At 46.0% G+C, this 21,687-nt stretch overlaps 1 protein-coding gene across 1 annotated transcript in view; it reads left to right on the forward strand.

The window, feature by feature from the left end:
* LOC124553421 (zinc finger protein 239-like) overlaps window positions 1-21,472 on the forward strand; it is a 42,683-nt gene extending 21,211 nt beyond the window's left edge. Inside the window, exon 2 of the mRNA XM_047127284.1 lies at window positions 21,384-21,472. Within this exon, the coding sequence (XP_046983240.1) occupies window positions 21,384-21,472 (89 nt within the window). The remainder of the gene's footprint in view (window positions 1-21,383) is intronic.
* The last annotated feature ends 215 nt before the right edge of the window (window positions 21,473-21,687 follow it).

The raw sequence follows: 21,687 nt of genomic DNA on the forward strand, positions 1-21,687 counted from the left end.
TTCATCCGCGATGTAGTGCTGCAATATCTTTCACATTCCGGCCACGCATCAGTATCAAAGTAGCCTTGATGACGGCACAGAAGAAATATATAATTAATATCTGCTTTTACCAAATGTGTTCTTCACTCCCAGGTGCGGTTAAATAGTCCATACTAGAAAACTGTACTAGAAATTGGCGGGAATCGTACATGTACGTAATCTTTGAAAACTGTGACCCAATTACGGAAAACACAGTTGCTGTACAAGAGTTATTATGTTCTATTAGAATTTTTAATTTGTCAGTGACACAATGAATTTTATGTAGTAAAGCGTTTGCCGTACTCGAGAACATGTCTATGAATGATGCATACTACGACTCTTGTTTCGCTCAGACCGATGCTTCGATGTAAACATCGAAACTTCCGGCTACTCTTAAAGTTTTGGAGCAGATATGGTTTTTGACGCACTATTTAGGTGCTTACAGTTCAATCAGAATTGGTAACATTTGAAGCTATGTTGTCTTCTGGCCAAAAGAAAGTATAGCACCTCTTTGTTCCTGCATGTACAAACCCCACGAAAAAAAATAAGACATTTCGTGTCAGTATATTTAACGACGTCATTCGATTCTGTGTATGTCATTCACCTATCGCTATGTGTAATTCTTTATATCAGAACTAAGGAAGCGTCTCTAGTTAGTAACGGTAGCAAACTTTTCTCAACGGCTAAATCTCTGTTTTCAACCCGGAGGTCTCCCTACTAGCGAGACGATGAAGTGATTTACCAGCTCGGGGTACATCTTCTGTTTTATTTTTTTATTTATTTACTTAGGGAAATAGACTGAAACAACATTCACAGCAAACACGGTAAGAAATGGTACGTTTTTCCGATTTAACTACAGCTAAGAAAAGCCTTCACGTCATCATCGTAATAGCAATTCTTTCCAGTTCACCGCTCTGTAATACGTCAGTATTATATAAACGGACAATTACAATGACGCTGTGCTTATAAATTGCCGCGGAAACAGCTTTGGGCCGAAAATTCCGTTACAACTGGGAACGGAGTTGCTCGCGACGGCATTCTTGCGTCAGACGCTGCCCGTGTTCTTGCGAGTTAAGCTTTAGTAACAGGTCAGGATTATTTTGAAAATGTCCATCGCCTTTTTTTCGGCACTGTGTCACTATCCTCATGGTGCCAGAGAAGGTGTCGTGCGGAAATGTTGCCTGCTTATTTCTCTGAGTATTGTGGCTTCCAATGCGCTCTCAAATTACGGAATACCATCACAAAGATACGCCTGTCTCTTTCAGTTCAAGTTATCTTGCTGTTGCACACCCCAGTTCCGTCATCACTGAAGCCTGGGAAATGTGGCAACACACACGGCAACATTTCAGTTCAGTTGTCGACGGGTGGGCGAATTACACGAGACCTAGTACGGGAGAGGCCCCATCCGCTACCGTACCGAGGCAATCGAATATCACAAGCAGTGTTTCATTGACGCACTCAATCTTTCTGCTGGTCATAATGCGTCTGCTAAAACAGGTCAAAGCACATTTAATGCACGCGAACGGCCCAGGAAAGGTTGCTGTATTCGAGAATGACCTGTAAGGAATGCTCCAGACGTGGACGTATTTCTAAAAAATTATCTCAATCTAGTGTGACCTTTATTGTCTCTATCTGAACGGCCAACAGGCGCAACGTTAAACAGGGGCGAATCGTTTGTGCTGCCCAGTCTCCCAAGTGCTGATAAGGCGCAGCATTGCTGGACTTGAGTGATCGGAAGTTATCAGGTGCGCGGTCTTTGGCGCCAGTATAAGCAAATCGCAGGCCACTAGTATCGTTCGGCATCTCTCCACACACACACACAGTCGCAATTATCGGCTGAAATACAAGTTCAGCCTCCCTCCACTGTGTTGTTGCTGCTGTGGTCTTCAGTTCAGAGACTGGTTTGATGCAGCTCTCCGTGCACACACTGAAGCTGCATGCCCTCGGGGAAAATTACGGCTGTAGTTTCCTCTGGGTACAATGCGACAATTTAAACACGTGTGTACAAGATGCCGAAATATTGGTTCGTTTGTAGTGTACACAAATCCGTTGCACCCTCGATTGGTTTCACGAGTTGATATTCCCGCTAAACGCGCGGCACGCGGTGTTTAAAAAATGCCGGTAATTCATTTAAAATGCGAGGAGTATATATGTCGTTACCTTGGTGAAGAGATGTGTGCAGTCAATACCGGCGTGTTTGACTGTGTGAAGAACGAAGAAGGAGTTTTGAGTGGTTTTCAATCTACTCAAATAGTGGACCGTAGCAGCAGAGAACAACAGATGGAGTGTGTCAGGCGCACACGCCGAATTTTCGGCGTTTCGGTATGAGATTGCACTGTGTTAGCGCTGTGGAGACTGTGCAGCGATTTAGTGTGAGATAGTGCGAAATGTTTAATGCACTTCCTCTCGGAATAGTTGGTCATTTCTAAGGCGAGACGACACATGTGGCGCTTTCATTTCCTGTACAGACAGAACTCCGTTAGCGGAGTTTCCGCGTCTACACTGAGCGAGAATACATGAACACAGTTTAAGACGAACGCTTGGGTAAATATCTGGCCCGCAGTTGCTCAGCGACAGACGACGGCATATCTGGGGATCTACAATTTCGTTAGATGCAAACATCAGAACCTGCTGTTAGTACAGTGATCGCCGAGCCCTGTGGACGCAGTAAGCTGAAGCGTGCGCCAGCCGAGTGGCAGGCAGGTGGGGACGTTTCACAGTGGGACCTGAGTGTTGGTCCGGATGTGCCGGCTCTGGGATTTCCTCCGGCAGGGCTGGCCGCTCAGCCGCAAAGGCGGCATTAAGGCAGGTACCGGCGGGCTCCAGCCCGAGATCTGGAGTGGGTGGCTCCGGACACTGGAGACAATCTGACGGAACGCACTTTAACAGTACTGCATGCGGCTAGCAGATCTGTTTTTCATGAACCGATCGAATACCACTTCCGATTCGTCATGTCAACACTTTCGTATCAATCGTCGAAATGCGGTTTCAGTTGCCGGATTTTTTATTGCACTTTAAAAATGAAAATCGATATCACAGCAATCCATCATTCAGCTGTTTCGAAGCACATTCGACACTGTGAAAGAGTAAATATTCGACGCCTGAGGATGCGGTTAGCGCCCTCGTCATGGGTTACAGAGAATCGTGAAACCGCCTTCGGTTTCGCATACTGACGCTGTATTGACTCTGAAGACGTTTAATCGCTCCTTCAGATCTCAGTAGTATAGAATCTGACTTTCTCTTTCCGCCATTTTTTCTCCGTCTCCTGCAGTCGACAGAGCTTCGTCGGTGCCTCAGAGGCTGGCAGTTGCTGCCAACGCTCCGAAATGTCTGTCGCGAGTAATGGCTCCTTTCTGACGTAAATGAAAACGGGAAGAAATAATAATAAATGTGCAACCACCAGCCAGACTTTGGGTTCGGCACAGTAATAAGCGAGTAAACTTGTAAACGGTGAGTTACGTCGGTAGGGCACACACAACTGCAACTACGCTACGTAAACCCACGTTTAGAGTTACGCCTTCGCAGACAAACTCGCAAAGTTATCTTCCTTCCCAAACGAAACAATGTATCCTATTCTTCACTCAAAACCGATACTGGCTTCGAGTAACCACTACTGGCGTTCTTATAACACTTGCACTTTGCAACATCAGATGATGCGTGCTCCGTTATACCGTCTGCCCGCATATTAAAACAGTTCAATGATTGTGACGGAGGAGACATAAAAAAATATCACCATCTGGGTTCATTATTATTGTCTCTGCGTTCACACATGTCACGTGACGGTCGACCACCGGTTCCTTCACACGCGGTGATAACGATCTGCTGTCGTGAAACACCGTCTGAATGTCGCACGCACGGAGGAGAAAGCGAATCGCAAAAGTCGTCGATCATCCCAACAGAAAGTAGCTATCGTGTTCGTCACTATAACCCGACAGTAAGTTCCACAATTGTTCTCTTTCCAAGGCTAAATCTTCCGTCAATTATTTAATGCATTTCTCCTCAGTTCGAGGACGTTCAGTTCTTCAGTATTACATAAAGCCACAGTTTCAAAGACGAGATATTTATTAAATGCCGCTAAAACAGCACTGTGCCGAAAATTCCGTTCAAACTGGGGACGGAGTGTGTCGCAGCGACATTCTTCTGACACACACTTTCGCCGTTCTTGGCCGGGTGAAACGTGAGTAACAAATCAAGATTCGGACGAATCTCTCCACCGCCTCTTTCTGGACCAGCTGACACCAGCCGTGCTGCCAAACGAGGTGTCGACGTCTGCGACGCTGCTTCCCTTCTGTTTAAAACGTAAACAAGTCTTGAGAGTCCTCTGTAATCTCTCAACGCTATGGCAATAGCCGCCGTGCCGCTACAAGTTACTGCTGTACATTCTCCTCCGCATTTCACACAAGTGATAGGCCTCGGTTTTACTTGAATATCAGTAAGGTAACTAATTTTGCGTACAACACCACAGCCAATATTTACAGTTACTAGTAACTGCTTTTTCGCATTACTCATCTTAAATGTACTCAGGTTTCGTAATACCTCAACTGTTTTCGTACGTGCTTGTGGTCGTCGGCAAGCAAATGCATCATCACAAGCGCAGAAAACTCATCGTCGTCAAACCAGCATCGTGATTTGCGTACCTACAAAGGTACTTACAAAATTTTACATGTATTCTGCAACATACACAGCTTACTCTGTTATTGGCCACACTAAGAAAAGACAAAAAATGGTTCAAATGGCTCTGAGCACTATGGGACTCAACTGCTGAGGTCATTAGTACCCTAGAACTTAGAACTAGTTAAACCTAACTAACCTAAGGACAGCACAAACATCCATGCCCGAGGCAGGATTCGAACCTGCGACCGTAGCGGTCTTGCGGTTCCAGACTGCAGCGCCTTTAACCGCACGGCCACTTCGGCCGGCAAGAAAAGACAGTTAGCACTCGAAAAGTCCCGTCTGTTTAGGAAGTTAGGGAATGTCAAGGGCGCACTTTTTGTTTGGGTCTACCTTTAAAACGCCATAAAAACATCTATCGGTGTATATGCAACCGTTTGCATCTCTACGCCTCACGTATTATTTTTCTCGCCTCACCCGTGTTTCTTCAAGCTCACTGCTGGCATGTTTTCCTTATTGCAGCATTTTCCATTGCGAAGTGGGGCTGTGGCCCTTTACATATTCCGGCCACATATTAAGAGAGTGTTATGATTGTCCTGATGACAATGATGATGGAAAAGAGAAAGTTGTTCTTATTGTGTCTCGTACTATCAAGAGCTTAGTGAGTATCTATGCAGTTTCTTTGCGACAGTACTTTATTATCTAAAGATCAGGGCAGGCGTCTCTTGCTGATACACTATGGTGACGTCATGACAGCCACACTCGCGTCTCATTCATTACGAATGGCTCTGCACTGCCACATATGCTAGCCGTGTAAGTAAGTAAATTCTTCGCTATTTCAAAGCGTCTCATTTTTGTTCTACTGTAAGTGTAATACAGTTTGAAAACGTGTAAATGGCGGAAATCTGTTCGACTGTGTTTTACTCTCTGGGTGATAAGCGCAAAAATACCTTTTTTAAGGCATTGCCTTCGCCTCGACAAACGGCTCTCCTGTCCTCTGTTGGCAGCATGCTGACAATCTTACCGTCGCGTCTTCCATCTCGAAATTCTACAGTAGTCTCTTTCACATTTTTGCTATATGTTTAAAAAAATCCCGCAATGTTTTTTTTACCACGAAAAACAAAATTATCATTTTTATTTCCTCTTCTGAAGTGTGCTATCCGTCGTGTTTAAATGACGGACATTGCACAGTTGTACCACAGATTGGCACGATTTGTGTATCTACATACTCCTCAGAAATCATTGCCCACTGTGGGCAATGATTTCTAATCAAGAAACTTATTTTATACTTCGCTTCGTAACGATTTGGTTAAATGTATCACATGTGCTTTTACGTAGTTACTGTCTACTGAACATCAAAGTTATAAATCGCTCGTAATGCATTCCGTCATTTTGCCGTATGTAGCACTTTCTACCATAGACGAAATGTGTTGGATGGCTGAGAATTCGATCATTACTGTCACGTCACGTCAGGAACAAACAGGGTGGTGAAAAACAATTTAATCGAAAGTGCAGAGCAGAAAGGCAGCATCAAATGAAGGAATTTCGGTATCGCAAGTGTCAGTTGAATATTTCGGGCGCTATGCCAACATGGCAACTGTGGTCAGTCTAAACATTTGCTATGACATACTTATAGCTATAAGTGTCGGCTCGTTTTTACTCGTTTTCACCTTTTTAAGACGTATTGAAACATGAAACATGGATATCTGATTCTCTTCATCTCTAAAAACGTGCTGTGTCCTAAGTCAGCTAAGTGCGATACACGTGTAAGTGGCGCTTTAAATTTATCTTGTTCTCATGGTGGCGGTTGGTTAGTTCACACAGCCTGTGTTTACGTATACATTTTCTGTAAACTACCAATCATTTAGAGCCAAGACGCTCGTGTGTGGGATTTTAATTACGTTCCGGTGCCGCCAAAATATTCAATCGCGAAGCCTAGTTGCTATACTCAAATTTTTGTGTTTCATGCTGCGTTTCCACGATACACGTTTGGTCAGATTGTTTCTATGCACCCTGTATGACGACGCCGGATGGCAAGCTTCGCTAAATCACAACAGCTTAAATTTTTCTTTTCTTACGAACGCTGGGTGACTGCCACCCATATTCTGCCACGTCACTGGAACGCTAGCACGCGACACATAAAATCACGAAACCAATATCAGATCCGCGTAATTACACTGTACCGATTATGTGCATATTTAAAAGTTAATCACAAATGTAGGCAGTAGTAATGTGTAAGATGAATTTCTCTTTCCTTTAGTCTTCCATGTCCCGCAACCGACAGAGCTTTGTCGCTGCCTCAGCGACTGATTGTTGCTGCTACCACGCGGAACGATGTCAATTTTAAGTCTCCCGCGAATAATGGCGGTTTTCTGAAACAAACGAAAACGGGGGAAAAATGTATATGCATCATCTGATAGAGAGTGACTCGCTAATTGGGATTAATATTTACGAGCAGCAGAGCCTGGCGTAGCCGTCCACTTGCGAGATGCGTGTCCATTCCCACACTTGAATCGCACATCTAGTCGCCGGCAGTTGTAACATTGTAATGCATTCGAAGTGTGCTCTTTCGCACACCGCACCTACATGGATGGACTTGTGTCTCAGCTGCGTCCAGCTGATGGTATCGTACAATCCTAAGAAGGAGACCATTCTGTGAGAAAATCTTCCGGAAAACACGCATAGAAATCGTCAAAAAATACCTTCAGAACCTTTTTATCCCAGCCAGTTAATGCTTGTGCTACTTATATTATGCTCACTTTAATGACACACGTGGTGCAGAATATGCGTAGCGGTAAGGGATGGAACTTATTTACACTCCACGGCTTTGAAAACGTATCATGGCTAGAAAAATTCCTCTCGACCCGAGGCGGAACCTTAAACAAGCACATAGGATTAGCAGATATGTTGTCACCACCCATCGATTGTCAAGGTTTAATAAACAAGTTGACAGCGTCGTCTGTTTCGCATCGACGTGGAATATCATCGCAGTATGAGAACATGTTTTACTTCGTGGCAATGTGTCCAGCTGTTGTCCTTGTTTTTCTACAGACTGCATTCGTATCTGGTAACGGATAAGGAAAAAGATCTCTCAACGGCCTTAACACACTGCACCTGTGAAGAAGAGCACCGTATGGAAACTAACAACTAATTTACTGGAAAGGTGATAAAAATATAAAAAATTCTTGCGCCAGCGATATTGTTGTCATGCCTCTGGGCAGCGCCGAACGCGAGAACGAACGCCACGAAAGCTTTATTTTACACTCCTGGAAATTGAAATAAGAACACCGTGAATTCATTGTCCCAGGAAGGGGAAACTTTATTGACACATTCCTGGGGTCAGATACATCACATGATCACACTGACAGAACCACAGGCACATAGACACAGGCAACAGAGCATGCACAATGTCGGCACTAGTACAGTGTATATCCACCTTTCGCAGCAATGCAGGCTGCTATTCTCCCATGGAGACGATCGTAGAGATGCTGGATGTAGTCCTGTGGAACGGCTTGCCATGCCATTTCCACCTGGCGCCTCAGTTGGACCAGCGTTCGTGCTGGACGTGCAGACCGCGTGAGACGACGCTTCATCCAGTCCCAAACATGCTCAATGGGGGACAGATCCGGAGATCTTGCTGGCCAGGGTAGTTGACTTACACCTTCTAGAGCACGTTGGGTGGCACGGGATACATGCGGACGTGCATTGTCCTGTTGGAACAGCAAGTTCCCTTGCCGGTCTAGGAATGGTAGAACGATGGGTTCGATGACGGTTTGGATGTACCGTGCACTATTCAGTGTCCCCTCGACGATCACCAGTGGTGTACGGCCAGTGTAGGAGATCGCTCCCCACACCATGATGCCGGGTGTTGGCCCTGTGTGCCTCGGTCGTATGCAGTCCTGATTGTGGCGCTCACCTGCACGGCGCCAAACACGCATACGACCATCATTGGCACCAAGGCAGAAGCGACTCTCATCGCTGAAGACGACACGTCTCCATTCGTCCTTCCATTCACGCCTGTCGCGACACCACTGGAGGCGGGCTGCACGATGTTGGGGCGTGAGCGGAAGACGGCCTAACGGTGTGCGGGACCGTAGCCCAGCTTCATGGAGACGGTTGCGAATGGTCCTCGCCGATACCCCAGGAGCAACAGTGTCCCTAATTTGCTGGGAAGTGGCGGTGCGGTCCCCTACGGCACTGCGTAGGATCCTACGGTCTTGGCGTGCATCCGTGCGTCGCTGCGGTCCGGTCCCAGGTCGACGGGCACGTGCACCTTCCGCCGACCACTGGCGACAACATCGATGTACTGTGGAGACCTCACGCCCCACGTGTTGAGCAATTCGGCGGTACGTCCACCCGGCCTCCCGCATGCCCACTATACGCCCTCGCTCAAAGTCCGTCAACTGCACATACGGTTCACGTCCACGCTGTCGCGGCATGCTACCAGTGTTAAAGACTGCGATGGAGCTCCGTATGCCACGGCAAACTGGCTGACACTGACGGCGGCGGTGCACAAATGCTGCGCAGCTAGCGCCATTCGACGGCCAACACCGCGGTTCCTGGTGTGTCCGCTGTGCCGTGCGTGTGATCATTGCTTGTACAGCCCTCTCGCAGTGTCCGGAGCAAGTATGGTGGGTCTGACACACCGGTGTCAATGTGTTCTTTTTTCCATTTCCAGGAGTGTATTTTACGGCGCCTGTTTGCGTTGTACGGCGCTCGTTGGCGCACGTGAAACTTTGGACACACACACACAGCGTTTCATACCTTAGACCATAGACACACACATGTAGACGGCAAGTGCATCTATCCTTGCCGTGTCGAGGTTCGAAACAAGGTGGATAAGACAGTTGCAGTATTAAGCACTCATTTCAACGACGCATCTCCGTGTCGTATTAGCGTCACACGTGCAGCAATTCAGCTAAGCTAATTTCCCCAAGACTCGCAGTGCTAATCCGGTATCTATCCTTGTTGCGTTGAGCCAGGTGGAACGACAGCAAACGTTTGACACACTGTGCTGACAATTCGTTATTTTCACAAACGACAGCTTTGAGCAAGAGCACGGTGTCCCCCAGGGCAGTGTTTTAAGCGTTACCCTCTTTGCCATAGCCATAAACAGTACAACGTCTACAGTGAGGAGTCCAGTACAGTGCTCCTTGTTTGTGGACGACTTTGCTGTTTTCTGTTCCTCCTCCAGTGTTGCATCCGCGAGCCGTCAATTGCAGCTAACAGTGCGGCGGTTAGAGGAGTGGGCTGCAAAGACGAGTTTTCGGTTTCCTGCCGATAAGTGTGTTTGTGTTCATTTAAACCGTTCTCGTCGTCTTTTTACGTTGCCTGCCTTGCATATGGGGGATACTGTCCGACATTTTAGAGACACAGTGCGGTTTCTGGGCCTAATTTTTGACTCCAGGTTGCCACACCTACGTGACTTGAAAGCCAGAACGCTGAAGGCACTGAACATCCTCAAGTGCCTCAGCCACAGGTCTTGGGGAGCGGGCAGGGCGCGTCTCCTTCAGTTTTATGGAGCTCTTGTGCGCCCACGGCTGGACTATGGGTGCACAGTATATGGGTCAGCGAGGCCGTCTCATTTGCGGATCCTTGACGCTGTCCACCGTGCTGGGATCCGACTGGCCACGGCTGCTTACCGGACCAGCCCCGTACCAGCCTCTGTGCTGAGGCTGGCGAACCGCCACTTACCATCCGGCGGCAGCTCCTGCTGGTGCGCCAGGCCTGTAAGTTTCTTGCAGCTCCCAGCTCGCCTGCCCACCGTCTTGTTGCCCGTCCGCCTTTGGACCGCCTTTTTTCCCGCCGTCCCCGGGCTACGTTGCCGTTTGGGATACGTGTGCAACGTGTGCTCGAGTCCCTCGGTGTGGAGTCTGTACAACCCCAAATCCAAGGTTTTAACCGCCTGCCACCCTGGTTACTGAAGAGGCCCCGTGTGATTTTAGATTTATTGCAGTACAAGAGAGATTGCACTCCTGCCAGCGTTTTTAATGGAGCATTTTCTCCCATTTTATCTGAGCACCACGACTATGTAGCTGTTTTTACGGATGGGTCGAAACAAGGGGATTCCGTAGGTTGCTCAGTTGTTTCTCCGCATCGCGTCCTCAAGGTCCGACTGCCTCAGACTTTTACTGTCTTTGATGCAGAATTGTCTGCGATCTTGCGGGCACTGGAGCAGATGAGACTTTCTTCCTCTCCTAAATTTCTTGTCTGTTCCGATTCACTCAGTGCCCTTTACTCATTGCAACGTTTGTTTCCGGCAGACAAAATAGTCCAGACCATGCAGGATGCCCTCCTCCGACTACAGCGACTGGGGAAGGTTGTAGCTTTCTGCTGGGTTCCGGGGCATGTCGGCATTGCTGGGAATTAAAGGGCAGATCTCGCAGCCGAGGAGGGGTGTCTCGATCCACAAGTATCTCAGTGTGCTATCCCCTTGCACGCACCTAGCTGTTGAGCTCACGAGTCATGCGTCGGTGGGAGGGTGAGTGGCTGGAAGTGGCTGACAATAAGCTCCGTGTAGTCGAGCCCACAACGCGTGTGTGGTGTACTTCCTTTCAGCCCCGTCGACGGGACGAGGTTCTCCTCACGCGGCTTCGAATAGGCCACAGCCCTATGACGCACGGCTTCCTGCTCCGGCGGGAGGACCCTCCAGTGTGTGGTGCTTGCGGCGTCCAGGCCACTGTGCGCCACGTTTTATTGGATTGTGTTTTATTTTCTGACCAGCGGGCCGCGGCTGACTTGCCGGCGGACCTGCCATCTCTTTTAGGCAACACTCGGACCAACGTGGTTAAAGTTTTACAGTTCTGTGCCATGTCAAATGCTTTTACAAAGATTTTAGGGAGTGGATTTTAACTTGTTCACTGTGTGACAAGCTCGCCCATATTTTATGTCAGTGGCCAGCCAATGACAATTTCCTGTGGCATTCTTGTTGCTATGTTTTCCCTTTCCTTCAGTTTTACTTTCTTATATAGTATTTTCCTTCTTTTGCTGCTTTCTTTGAGTGTGTTTTTCAGTCTTATTAGGTGTGTCCACATTCGTCCCTTTTAATGTGTGTCAGGGCGCTGATGACCTCGATGTTGAGCGCCCATAAGCCCCAACACACACACACACACACACACACACACACACAAACGACAGAATTCCTGTTCATGTTGGACTGTGGCTCATTTAGCTGGCCGCTTCTACAGAAGAGCAAATATCGGCCTGGCGGGAAGCATACAGTTTTCTGGCCGTTCCTTCAGGAGTACGTGTGACGTGTGTTGTTATGCCTTAAGAAATAACATCCGTGGTGTCCGAATTTACACAGAATAAGAGGCTACGATCTCTGCATACTCCAGTACAGATACCGACACAGTATCGAGAGATGAAGCGTGAAGAACCGAATACGTTACTGATGGAGGACGCCCGTATACCGAGTTAGAAATTAACATCCTGTCGTCTCAACATCTTCGCCATTCGTAGCGTTTTATACCTGACGACCGACACGCATCCCTGCTTTCAACCCGTGCAAGGATTTTGAATCAGGTTTGGTGCGCAGCTTGTGGTGTCAGTTGGGTTGAAATTCTCCCTTTTTAAAGAACAGTGTCCAAACATTCCTCAGTGCTCCGCCACCGGGCAGACTGTAACGACTTTTGTTTCACGTGTGTTTGAGACGGTCTGCAAGCACTTGTATAGTAAGCAGTGCTGATAATTCACTGCCGCCCACGCAGCCCGGGAAACGCACAATACGCAGATGTAGAGACACGTAGTTTGGAAAGTGGACGCACATTCTGTACCCATCGCGGCAGGCCTCGTTACGTGGTACACAACCGTGACGTCACAACACGGACACACTCGCCCTGTTTATCTCGGCCGACTCTGCAGCGCCACATGTGCAGCCCCTGCCTTCCACAGAGCTCGGCCTTACAGTATTCTCACTAAGACGATGCGTTTAGTATTGCAAAAGAATTGTCCTGTTATTAAGTTTTAGCGTTTAAGTGGTGTACTGTTTGTTCTGCTGCTGCTTCAATATGTTATCAAAAGAAATAAATGCCGTACATCTAATCGATCGTTCTGCTACTGGCCACAGCAGCACATCGCGTCGCCCGCCATTCACCAGATGCGCGTCCGTTCCAGCATGCGAATCACACGCCTAGCCTCTGGCCAGCTGCTCCATTTTAAAGCATCCCGACAGTGCTGTCTCGCAGTCCGCACATTCATGGCTGGCCTTCTGTCACAGCTGCCTCCAGCTGATGCTGTCCCAAATTTCTGAACAGGAAGAGGAGGAGGTTGTGTCAGAAAATCTTCCAGAAAACAAGTATAGAAATCGCCAAAAAACACCGTCGTAACATTTTTATCCGGGTCAGTTAATGCATGAGATTCTGTTTTATTGCGCTCATCTGGATAACACGCTTTGTGTGGTAGGAGTTGTTACGTATTTACGCTCCAAGGTTACGAAGACTTCTGACGGCTAGAAAGATTCATCTTGAGTCACGGCCAAGTCTTAGTCATATACGCATTATCAGCGTCTATATTGTCAACAGACATCGATTGTGAAGATGCATAAAAAATTGTCGACAATGTCATCATCTTTGTGCCGATGCGGAATATAAACGCAGAGAGTCCACCAGTTGCTTCTCTGTTTCGACAGATTCCAATCGTAACTGGAAACAGATTAAAATATATCTACCCAGAACTTTTACACACTGCACCTGTGAGGACAAAGAACACGTTCAAGTCAAACAGTAATTCACTGAGAAGGCGGCAGAAAATTAAAACAAAAAAACTTGTCATCCATATTCTTCTGTCCTGTTGCTGGGCAGAGCCGGTCGCGAGAACCAACGCCACAAGAGCTTTGTTCACGGTGCCTGAATGCGTTACAAGCTACACGCCGGCCTGTGCAAAATTTTGGACACAAACCGTGTTCCGTACCTTCGGCCAATCTCGAAACTCTGCCGTAGTGTCCTATTGTTATCACGTAAAACTAAAGTTATTGTATATTGATTGTCTCTTATTAAACGTGCTATCACTCGTGTTTCAATAGTCGATATCGCAAAGTTGTCCCACGAGCCAGTGCGGTTTGTATGTCTACGTACCCTTTCTAAATCATTGCCCAGTATGGGATAAGCACATCTGCGGGAAATTCGTTATGATACAATTATTATCTAGTATTCGAATCTCTGATTTGTCGGTTATATACGTATTTGGGGAGGTGTATGCGGCCTTCAAATCGTTTTGTGAGTGACAGTAAAATACTAGGACTGTTAATACATTCTACATCTGCGATATCGATGCTGGATGTGTCCCTACAACCACAGCCGCCTCTCGCTTAGTGGCACAGCCTCCGGCTCACAACAGTCGCTGGTGACAAAAACATCCCCTAACCCTGCGTACAGCGGTGGGAATGTGAATTTACTCCAAGTCTCCTGCCCACAATTAAATGCCTAATCTTTTCAGGTGCAAAACGCTTCCACCAGTGCCCGCCTCGTATTTCTTTCGACAACGAGCGTAATTCCGGTGTATTAATAAAGCAGCCAAGAACGCTTTAATGGGCCTAGATAAGACTTTTGAACATCCCTTTACGTGTGATCTGCTCCTCACACTTCTCCATCTTATATTTTCACTGGCGTCCGTAAGGAATTCGTACTCTACATTACATGTTGACGTCTTCCTTTCACAATACGAAAACACCGCCAAGTTTGTTTCATCGTCGACAGTTGCTCAGCGGAGACCATAGGTGTGAAACGTATGAAGCTTGGAACGTACCGCAGGCGTTCGTTCCGGCTAGTGGAATCTATTAAGGTCTCACATGTAACCACCACAACAGAAAATTGGTTTCCGAAATTTTGGTCATCTAATTGTTGTGTCCCGCGTAGTCGATGTCTCTGCCGCGCCTTTCATCTTGACTGCTCAGTACAAACATGGAAGCTCGCGGCAGGTATCCGATTCTGTTAGCCCGCCTCGGTGCAGGGCTAGAAGCAATATCCACCACATTTCAGTATTGTCAAAACAGTTAATAAGTAGAATAGTGTTTGCCTCCGGTCAGGAGAAGGAATAGCGGCTACTTGGTTGCATAGTGTCGTAGATATTTATCAAAAAAAAAAAAAAAAGAGAGAGAGAGAAATTAATTTCACCGTATTCATCAGTCTCTGAATCATCACTTCCACATCATAGACACTATAAATTTATTTCGTCTTCATTCACGATGATAGTTCCAATGTCATAGACCCAGTTAAGTGTTTTGTTTAATTTTGAACGCTTTGGCAACTGACCAACGGTGCATGCTTTCACTAATACCGATTCTGTGGGGTCTCATACGTTGCTCCATAATAGCGTGACACACACGCTTGTCACGACATTTATGCGGTTACCGCTCCATTAGAGAACTTTTTGTAATCAGAAAACATATTGCACGTCTAATTCCGTAGTGCCTCGTTATACGTGTCACATTTCCTTTTACATAGTTACTGTCTACTGAACTTAAAAGTTACAGATCGCTACCGACGCATTCTGACATTTTGCCGTTGTTAGAACATCCTACGAACGATTAAGTGTACTGGACTCCTGAGAATTCGAACAACATTCTGTAAGGCATCGTCTGGCATATACAGGGCGGAAAAACTATTTCACCAAATGCGTAGGGCACAAAGAGAGCGTCAAGCGAAGGAATGTGAGTATAGAAAATACAGGTCGCAGTTAAACATTTAAGGCGCTGCGGCAGCATGAAAACGGTGGTCAGTTAGAACATTCTCTATACATACTCCTGTTAATTAAGTGGTGGCTCATTTTTCACTTTTTTTAAATATACTCAAACAAGAAACATGGGCATGTGATTGTCCTCATTTCTGAAGAAGTACTGTCTCGTTCGTCAGCTAAATGCGATACACGTGTTTGTGACGCTTGAAATTTATCTTGTTGTTATCGTGACGACTGGTTAGTGCAAACATTCTGTTTACGTATACATTTTCTGGAAAATACCTATCATTTTGAACAAGGGCCTCAGTATGGCAGATTTAAATTACGTTTCCGTAGCGCTGAAAATATGCATTAACGACTATTAGTCACCATACACACATTCCTATGTTTCGTGCTGTCCTTCCGCCCTCCTTTTTTGGTCAAACTGTTTCTCCACGCCCTGTATAACGTTGCTGGATGGCAAACCTCGCTCAAATAGCACTGTTTCAAATATTCGCTTTACACGTTCGTTACACATATGTCACTGAATGACACCCAGCCAGGTCGTCCGCCTATATTCCGCCACGTCACTGGAAAGCCAGCACGCGATCCTCAAAATCACGAAACCAGCACCAGATTCGCACTGTACTGGTTGTAAGCACATTCGGACATTAATCGCAATTGCAGATCATAGTAATGTAGAAGCTGAGCTTATCTTTCCGTTAATTCTCCGTCTCCCGCAGACCACAGAGCTCTGTCGCTGCATCAGCGGTCGATTGTTGCTGCTGGCGCTACGGGATGATGGCAGTTAGATTCGGACTTTCTCCGGAGTAACTGGGGCTCTGTTAAAGGAATGAAAACAGAAAGAAGTAACGAATGAGGCAACTCGGAATCAAACACTACGTTTCTGGTAGTTTAATGCGATGACCATTTTGAATGATAACTTTCGTCATGCGATTGAGTTACCAGCAATTAGAGAAACCCAGGTTTTAAGTTGGGCCCTCCACAGACAAACTCACTATAGTTATCGTACTTGCCAAGTTTCATTTTAAACACAACGGAATTGTACTATTTCTTATGAACTACACATAACTGAGCCTCTAATTCATGACGAAGTGGACTATTACTACTACTACTACTCTAGTATTTTTTTTTAGGTAAAGAACCAGCGCAATGCTATCACGAGAAAGCAGTCTTGCGTCTACCACGCAGTCATCCTGGAAACAATTCCTCCAGCCAGAGCATTTCTTTTTCCGACACAGGAATGATTTTACAATTACCTTTGCATGTAATTCATTATATTTAGTAATAGGGCGAACCGAGTTAAGTACTGCATAGTGTGAATGAATGCTGCGATTGTGATCTTCTACGCAAAAGGCAGACGTCATTTCGCGTCTGCTGCCAGTTGTAAGATGCATTCCAGTAACGTGTCCCACTCACTGACCAGTTACGCCGATTTTAATCTGTCCACCCGGTGCCACATCGCCGCCCACAGATTTCTGGGTAGTCCTCCTACGTAACAGAACTTGCCCGGCCTTTGCCTCCCGCTGCTGTCGATGTAGTTCAGATTTTCCGTTTCAAGATTCGCCAGACAGTCGATCGCTCGCAACACGTGATCCGCGACCGCTTTCTCTGAAGACTGCCGCCGGTTTTTAATTTGGCTCTTTCTCCATTCAGATAATGTATCTTCCATCGTCGCACCTAACTGCTTATGCCTCTTGTTACTCCATGCCACGATTGGTGCCTTTTTACTGAAGAACTAAATAGAAAATAATGCTGCGTTATATTTTAAGTAGTTGAAAAGTGCACCTCGCAGGAAACATAGTGGCTTCAGACATTGAAATCAATTTCTTCCTCTCAGGAAAAAAATGATGTTTCAGGTAATGTTGGAATGTGACGAAAAAAAGAATGTACTTCTTTCCATTATTTTCAAAAGAAACAAAAAATATAAACTTATTTCATGTTCTAATACGCTACTGCTTATTTGAAAGCGCTGAGTAACGCTTCGCTCGAGAACGAAAACAGTCTGAAATTTATTCTACGGCTCCTGACTGCGTTATACGACATTCTCTGGTGCTGTGTGGAGCCGGATTTAAAATCGCAGCCGCCCGTTTCTTTGAGGTGGCAGTCTTGTCGGCTCACAGTTGCCTCATTTTACCTTCTTTCATACAAATAGGTTACAGCCCTCCCTCGTTGCCCACTATGATAGATTTTTATGTACGAATGTTCTGTTTTTATTTCTTGGAAGTGCGTGATTCGCACCCCAAAGAGCGCTATCGAAAGACGTTCTGATGGCGCCCCGTGTTGCAGAAGAAGTTAACTGCGGAAGGAGTTACAGAGGACGCAGTGTAGTCGCTGGCCGACAGATGGCAGCGTGCGACTTGCCGTATTAAGCTTTGATATAAGGAATAAGACGTTGAAACGGAATAACAGCGCGAAAAAGATGTCTACGGGCGCCATTCTGTCACACAACGTTCAAGGACCCTGTATATAGTAATGGACACGGAAATTCTGATATCTTTTTGCAGAAAATTATAAATGTCGAACGGAAGAGAAATGTTAAGCGTAAAAATAAGATATTTGATTCTCTGTGTTTCCGCTTCGAAAGAGTAACAGTATGTTAATAATCGCTTTCATTCTTTCAAACAAAATATAAACGCTAATTAACAGTTCTACAAACAGCTAACGAATGTGCTTTTTATAAACCGATCTGCCGCTACCGCTTCTGGTTCGACTCCCGAAACATGGTCACCGATGCCGGATTTCGTATTGTATTTTGAAGGAAAAAAACACTACCACAGCATTCCATCATTTTACGGTTTTAAGCACTTTCATTTAATCGAAGAATTGAGACTGCGGTCAGCACCTGGTCATGTCTGATAATGTGTAACAGTGCAGGATGACCAAACCCCGCCCAACCGCCACTGCTTACGTTTGCGTTTTTTCACACACGTCACAGATTGACTTCCAAAAGGGACGCCACCCGAACGCCAGCACGGGTTACACAAAATCGTAAAACCGGCGTCGGATTCGCATAGTGAGACGGTACTGACGTTGAGCACTTTTGATCGCGCTTGCAGATCGTAGAAAGATAGAGGCTGAGTTTATTTTTCCGCTAATTCTGCGTCTCCTGCAGCTCACAGAGGTTGGTTGTTACTATTGCAACGAACGACGACTTTCCACGTCTGCATACGAGTTTTACCCCCTGTTTCACAGCAATATATCATTGTCACTCCTTCTTAACAAACCGGTGGTCGAAGCTGACTTAACGTTTCTGAATACAACATCATAGTTAGGAAGAAACAAGACGATAAATATTTATAGCTCGTCCATTACTATTGCGAAAATATTGAAATGCTTTGAAATGCAAACAGAGTGCGTAATATAGCATACAATCGTTTGCTATACAGAGGTGGAAGTGTTATGAAAGCATGTCTCCACAAATGATTAGTGGATGTCGGTAGCATTTATTCCGATTGGACAGAACGTTTAACTTTGGCAAGTTTGTGTGTGGAAGGCCAAAGTCTAAATGTGGTTTTATATAGATTGAACACATTCATGTGTGCTCCACCAACGTTATTTATCGTTTAATGGTATACTCGCTTCTAACTTCGATAAATGTAAAGTTTAACTGATGGTTGTGCATTTACTATCCTTTTTCCGTTTTCATTTTCTCCATAAAACCGTTATTATTCGCAAGAAAGTTAAAACGGCCGACATTGTGGAGCGCCAGCAGCAACAATAGGTCGCTGAGGCAGCGACAAACCTGGTATTCGTCACCAGGAAATGATACTACCTGATATAAGCCACAATAATTTCCATAATCGTTCTCTTTCCAAAGCTAGACATTTCGTAGACTCATCATCATGATTAGTTCAGAGGTTTTCGTTTCTTCAGCAATAGATAAACGAACAATTACAAAGACGTGAATTTTTGAAATGTCGCCAAAGCAGTACTGTTACAACTGGGAACGGAGTGCCTCGCAGCGGCATTCTGGACACAAATGCTTTCGGCGTGTTTGCCGTGTTAGATTTGAATAAGAAATCAAGATTCGGACGAATCTCTCTATCGTCTCTTTCTGGACCAGCCGGCTGCAGCCGTGCTGCCAAAGAAGGCGTCGATGTCTGCGGCACTGCTTCCACCATGCCTGAAACGTTTGCGAGTCTCGGAGATCCTGTGCAGCTTCTCAAGGAAAGACGGCAGCCGCGGTGCCGGTGCAAGCTTCTGCTATACATTCCCATCTGTGCGGCCTGTCTTTTCACGGAACTGATGTACCTTAGTTTTGCCTGAATATAAATAACGTAACTAATTTTGCCTAAAATACTACAGCGAATATTTATACTTTTTGCTAACTCTCTTTCCGGATTATCGTCCTAAGCATATTCAGGTTTCGTAATACCCTCTCTGTTTTCACACGTGTTGGTGGCCGTCGGCAAGCAAATGCACCATTAGCAGAGCAGGAAACTCACCGCCGTCAAATCAGCATCGGAGACGAATGTATTCAGGCCTTACTTGCGTTGTAAGAGTTGATCTGCTTGACATGTTTTCGTTATTATGGAGTTTTCCATTGCGACGCGAAAAGAAATAGTTGTTATTATTATTTTATCTCGTACTATCAAGAGGTTTGTGAGTATCTCTGCATTTTTTCTTTTGGGTGGGGAGAGGGGGGGGGGGGGGGACAGCACTTGATTATCTAAAGGCCACTGCAGGCGGATGTTGCTCATACACTAAGGTGACGTCGTAACACCCACACACTCGCCTCATTCATTATGAACGGCTCTGCATTGCCACATGTGCTAGCTGTGAAATCGAGTGAGCATGGCCTTTTTGCTTCTCACTAGAATAATATATTAAGTACTCTAAAAAGACCCATGATTTTGTCAAGAGGTGATTCTTTCCGTTTAATAAGACACTTTTTCTTCTAGTGTAGGTATTAAAGCTCTATGAAAGCGTGCAAATGGCCGATATCTGTCCGATGGCGGATACCTGCCCGGGCTATGAGCGCAGACCTTATACTCCTCGTGGCTTTGTGTTCGCCTCGTCAAACGGATCACGTGCTCTCTGTTGGCAACATGCTAATAATATTCCTGCAGCGTCTTACATCTCGAAATTCCACCGTAGTCTGTTTCACATTCTTGGTATATACTAAAACAATTCCGAAATGTTTTTGAATGACCACGAAAACAAAAGCTGTCATTTTTATTTCCTCTTATTAGACGTGCCATTCGTCGTGTTTAAACAGGCGACATCGCAACGCTGTACCACAGATCGGCGCGAACTGCACGTCTACATACTCTCTTGAAGTCATTGCGCAATATGGGACAAACACAACTGCGGGACATTTGTGATGATAGAATTGTTCTCTGGTATTCGAATCTCCGACTTCTCAGTAATATACTTACGTAGGGGAGCGTATCTGTGAACGTCAAATAGTAGGACTGCTACTACACAGTACGTAGGGCAGTATTTGCAAATCGATCTGCCAATACCAGTTCTGTCTTATCACGTAACATTGCGATATCGATCCTGGAAATGTGCTTATAGATAAGCCAGCCTCTCGTTTAGTGGCGAGGGCTACGGCAAACAGTGGCCGGAGACAAAACATCCCCTGTGCACGGCTGTGTGGATGGGTCTGTAGCGTTTGAGAAGTTTTGTCGCCGTGCCTAAACGCATAATACTTTTTGGTGAAATGTGTTTGCAGCATTGCCCATCTCACACATCTTCCCGCAACGAGCGTAATCCTGATCGCTTAATCAATCAGCTGCGTACGCTTCAGTGGCCGTGCACGAGGCTTTTGAACATCCCTTTACGTGCAGTCTTCTCCTCACCCTCCCCCACATCATGACCCCACTGGCGTCTGCCAGGATTCCGTACTATCCACTACTTGTTAATGTCTCCACTTCGTATTACAAAAAGACTGATAAGTTCGCTTCGTCAGAGGATAGCTGCATTGCACAGACCATGAGTGTAAAAGTTATGAAGCTCGAGACATTGACGTTTGTTCGCCGTAGCAAAGTCGAATAACGTTTAACATGTAACCACATCATTAGAGGAAAACGGTTTCCCAAATTTTCGCCATCTGAATGTTGTTTCCCGTGTAGTCGTCGTCTCCGTCGTACCGTTCATCTTGACTGCTCAGTACAAACATGGGAACTCGGAGCAGGTATCAAACACCTTGATGGCGGCGTAGAGGCAAAATTCACCACATTTCAGTACAGTCTAAACCGTAAATGAATAGAATACGGGTTGCCTCTGACAGGAGGACAAATGAGTCCCAAGCCCGATCATCCGCCTATATTCCGCCACGTCACTGGAACGCCAGCACGCGACATACAAAATCGCGACAGCTGCATCAGAGCCGCATAACTAAACAGTACCGATTATGTGATATGAAATAGCGGAGGT

The sequence above is a fragment of the Schistocerca americana genome, chromosome 11 (assembly GCF_021461395.2).
Source record: "Schistocerca americana isolate TAMUIC-IGC-003095 chromosome 11, iqSchAmer2.1, whole genome shotgun sequence".
Taxonomy (NCBI): Eukaryota; Metazoa; Arthropoda; class Insecta; order Orthoptera; family Acrididae; genus Schistocerca; species Schistocerca americana.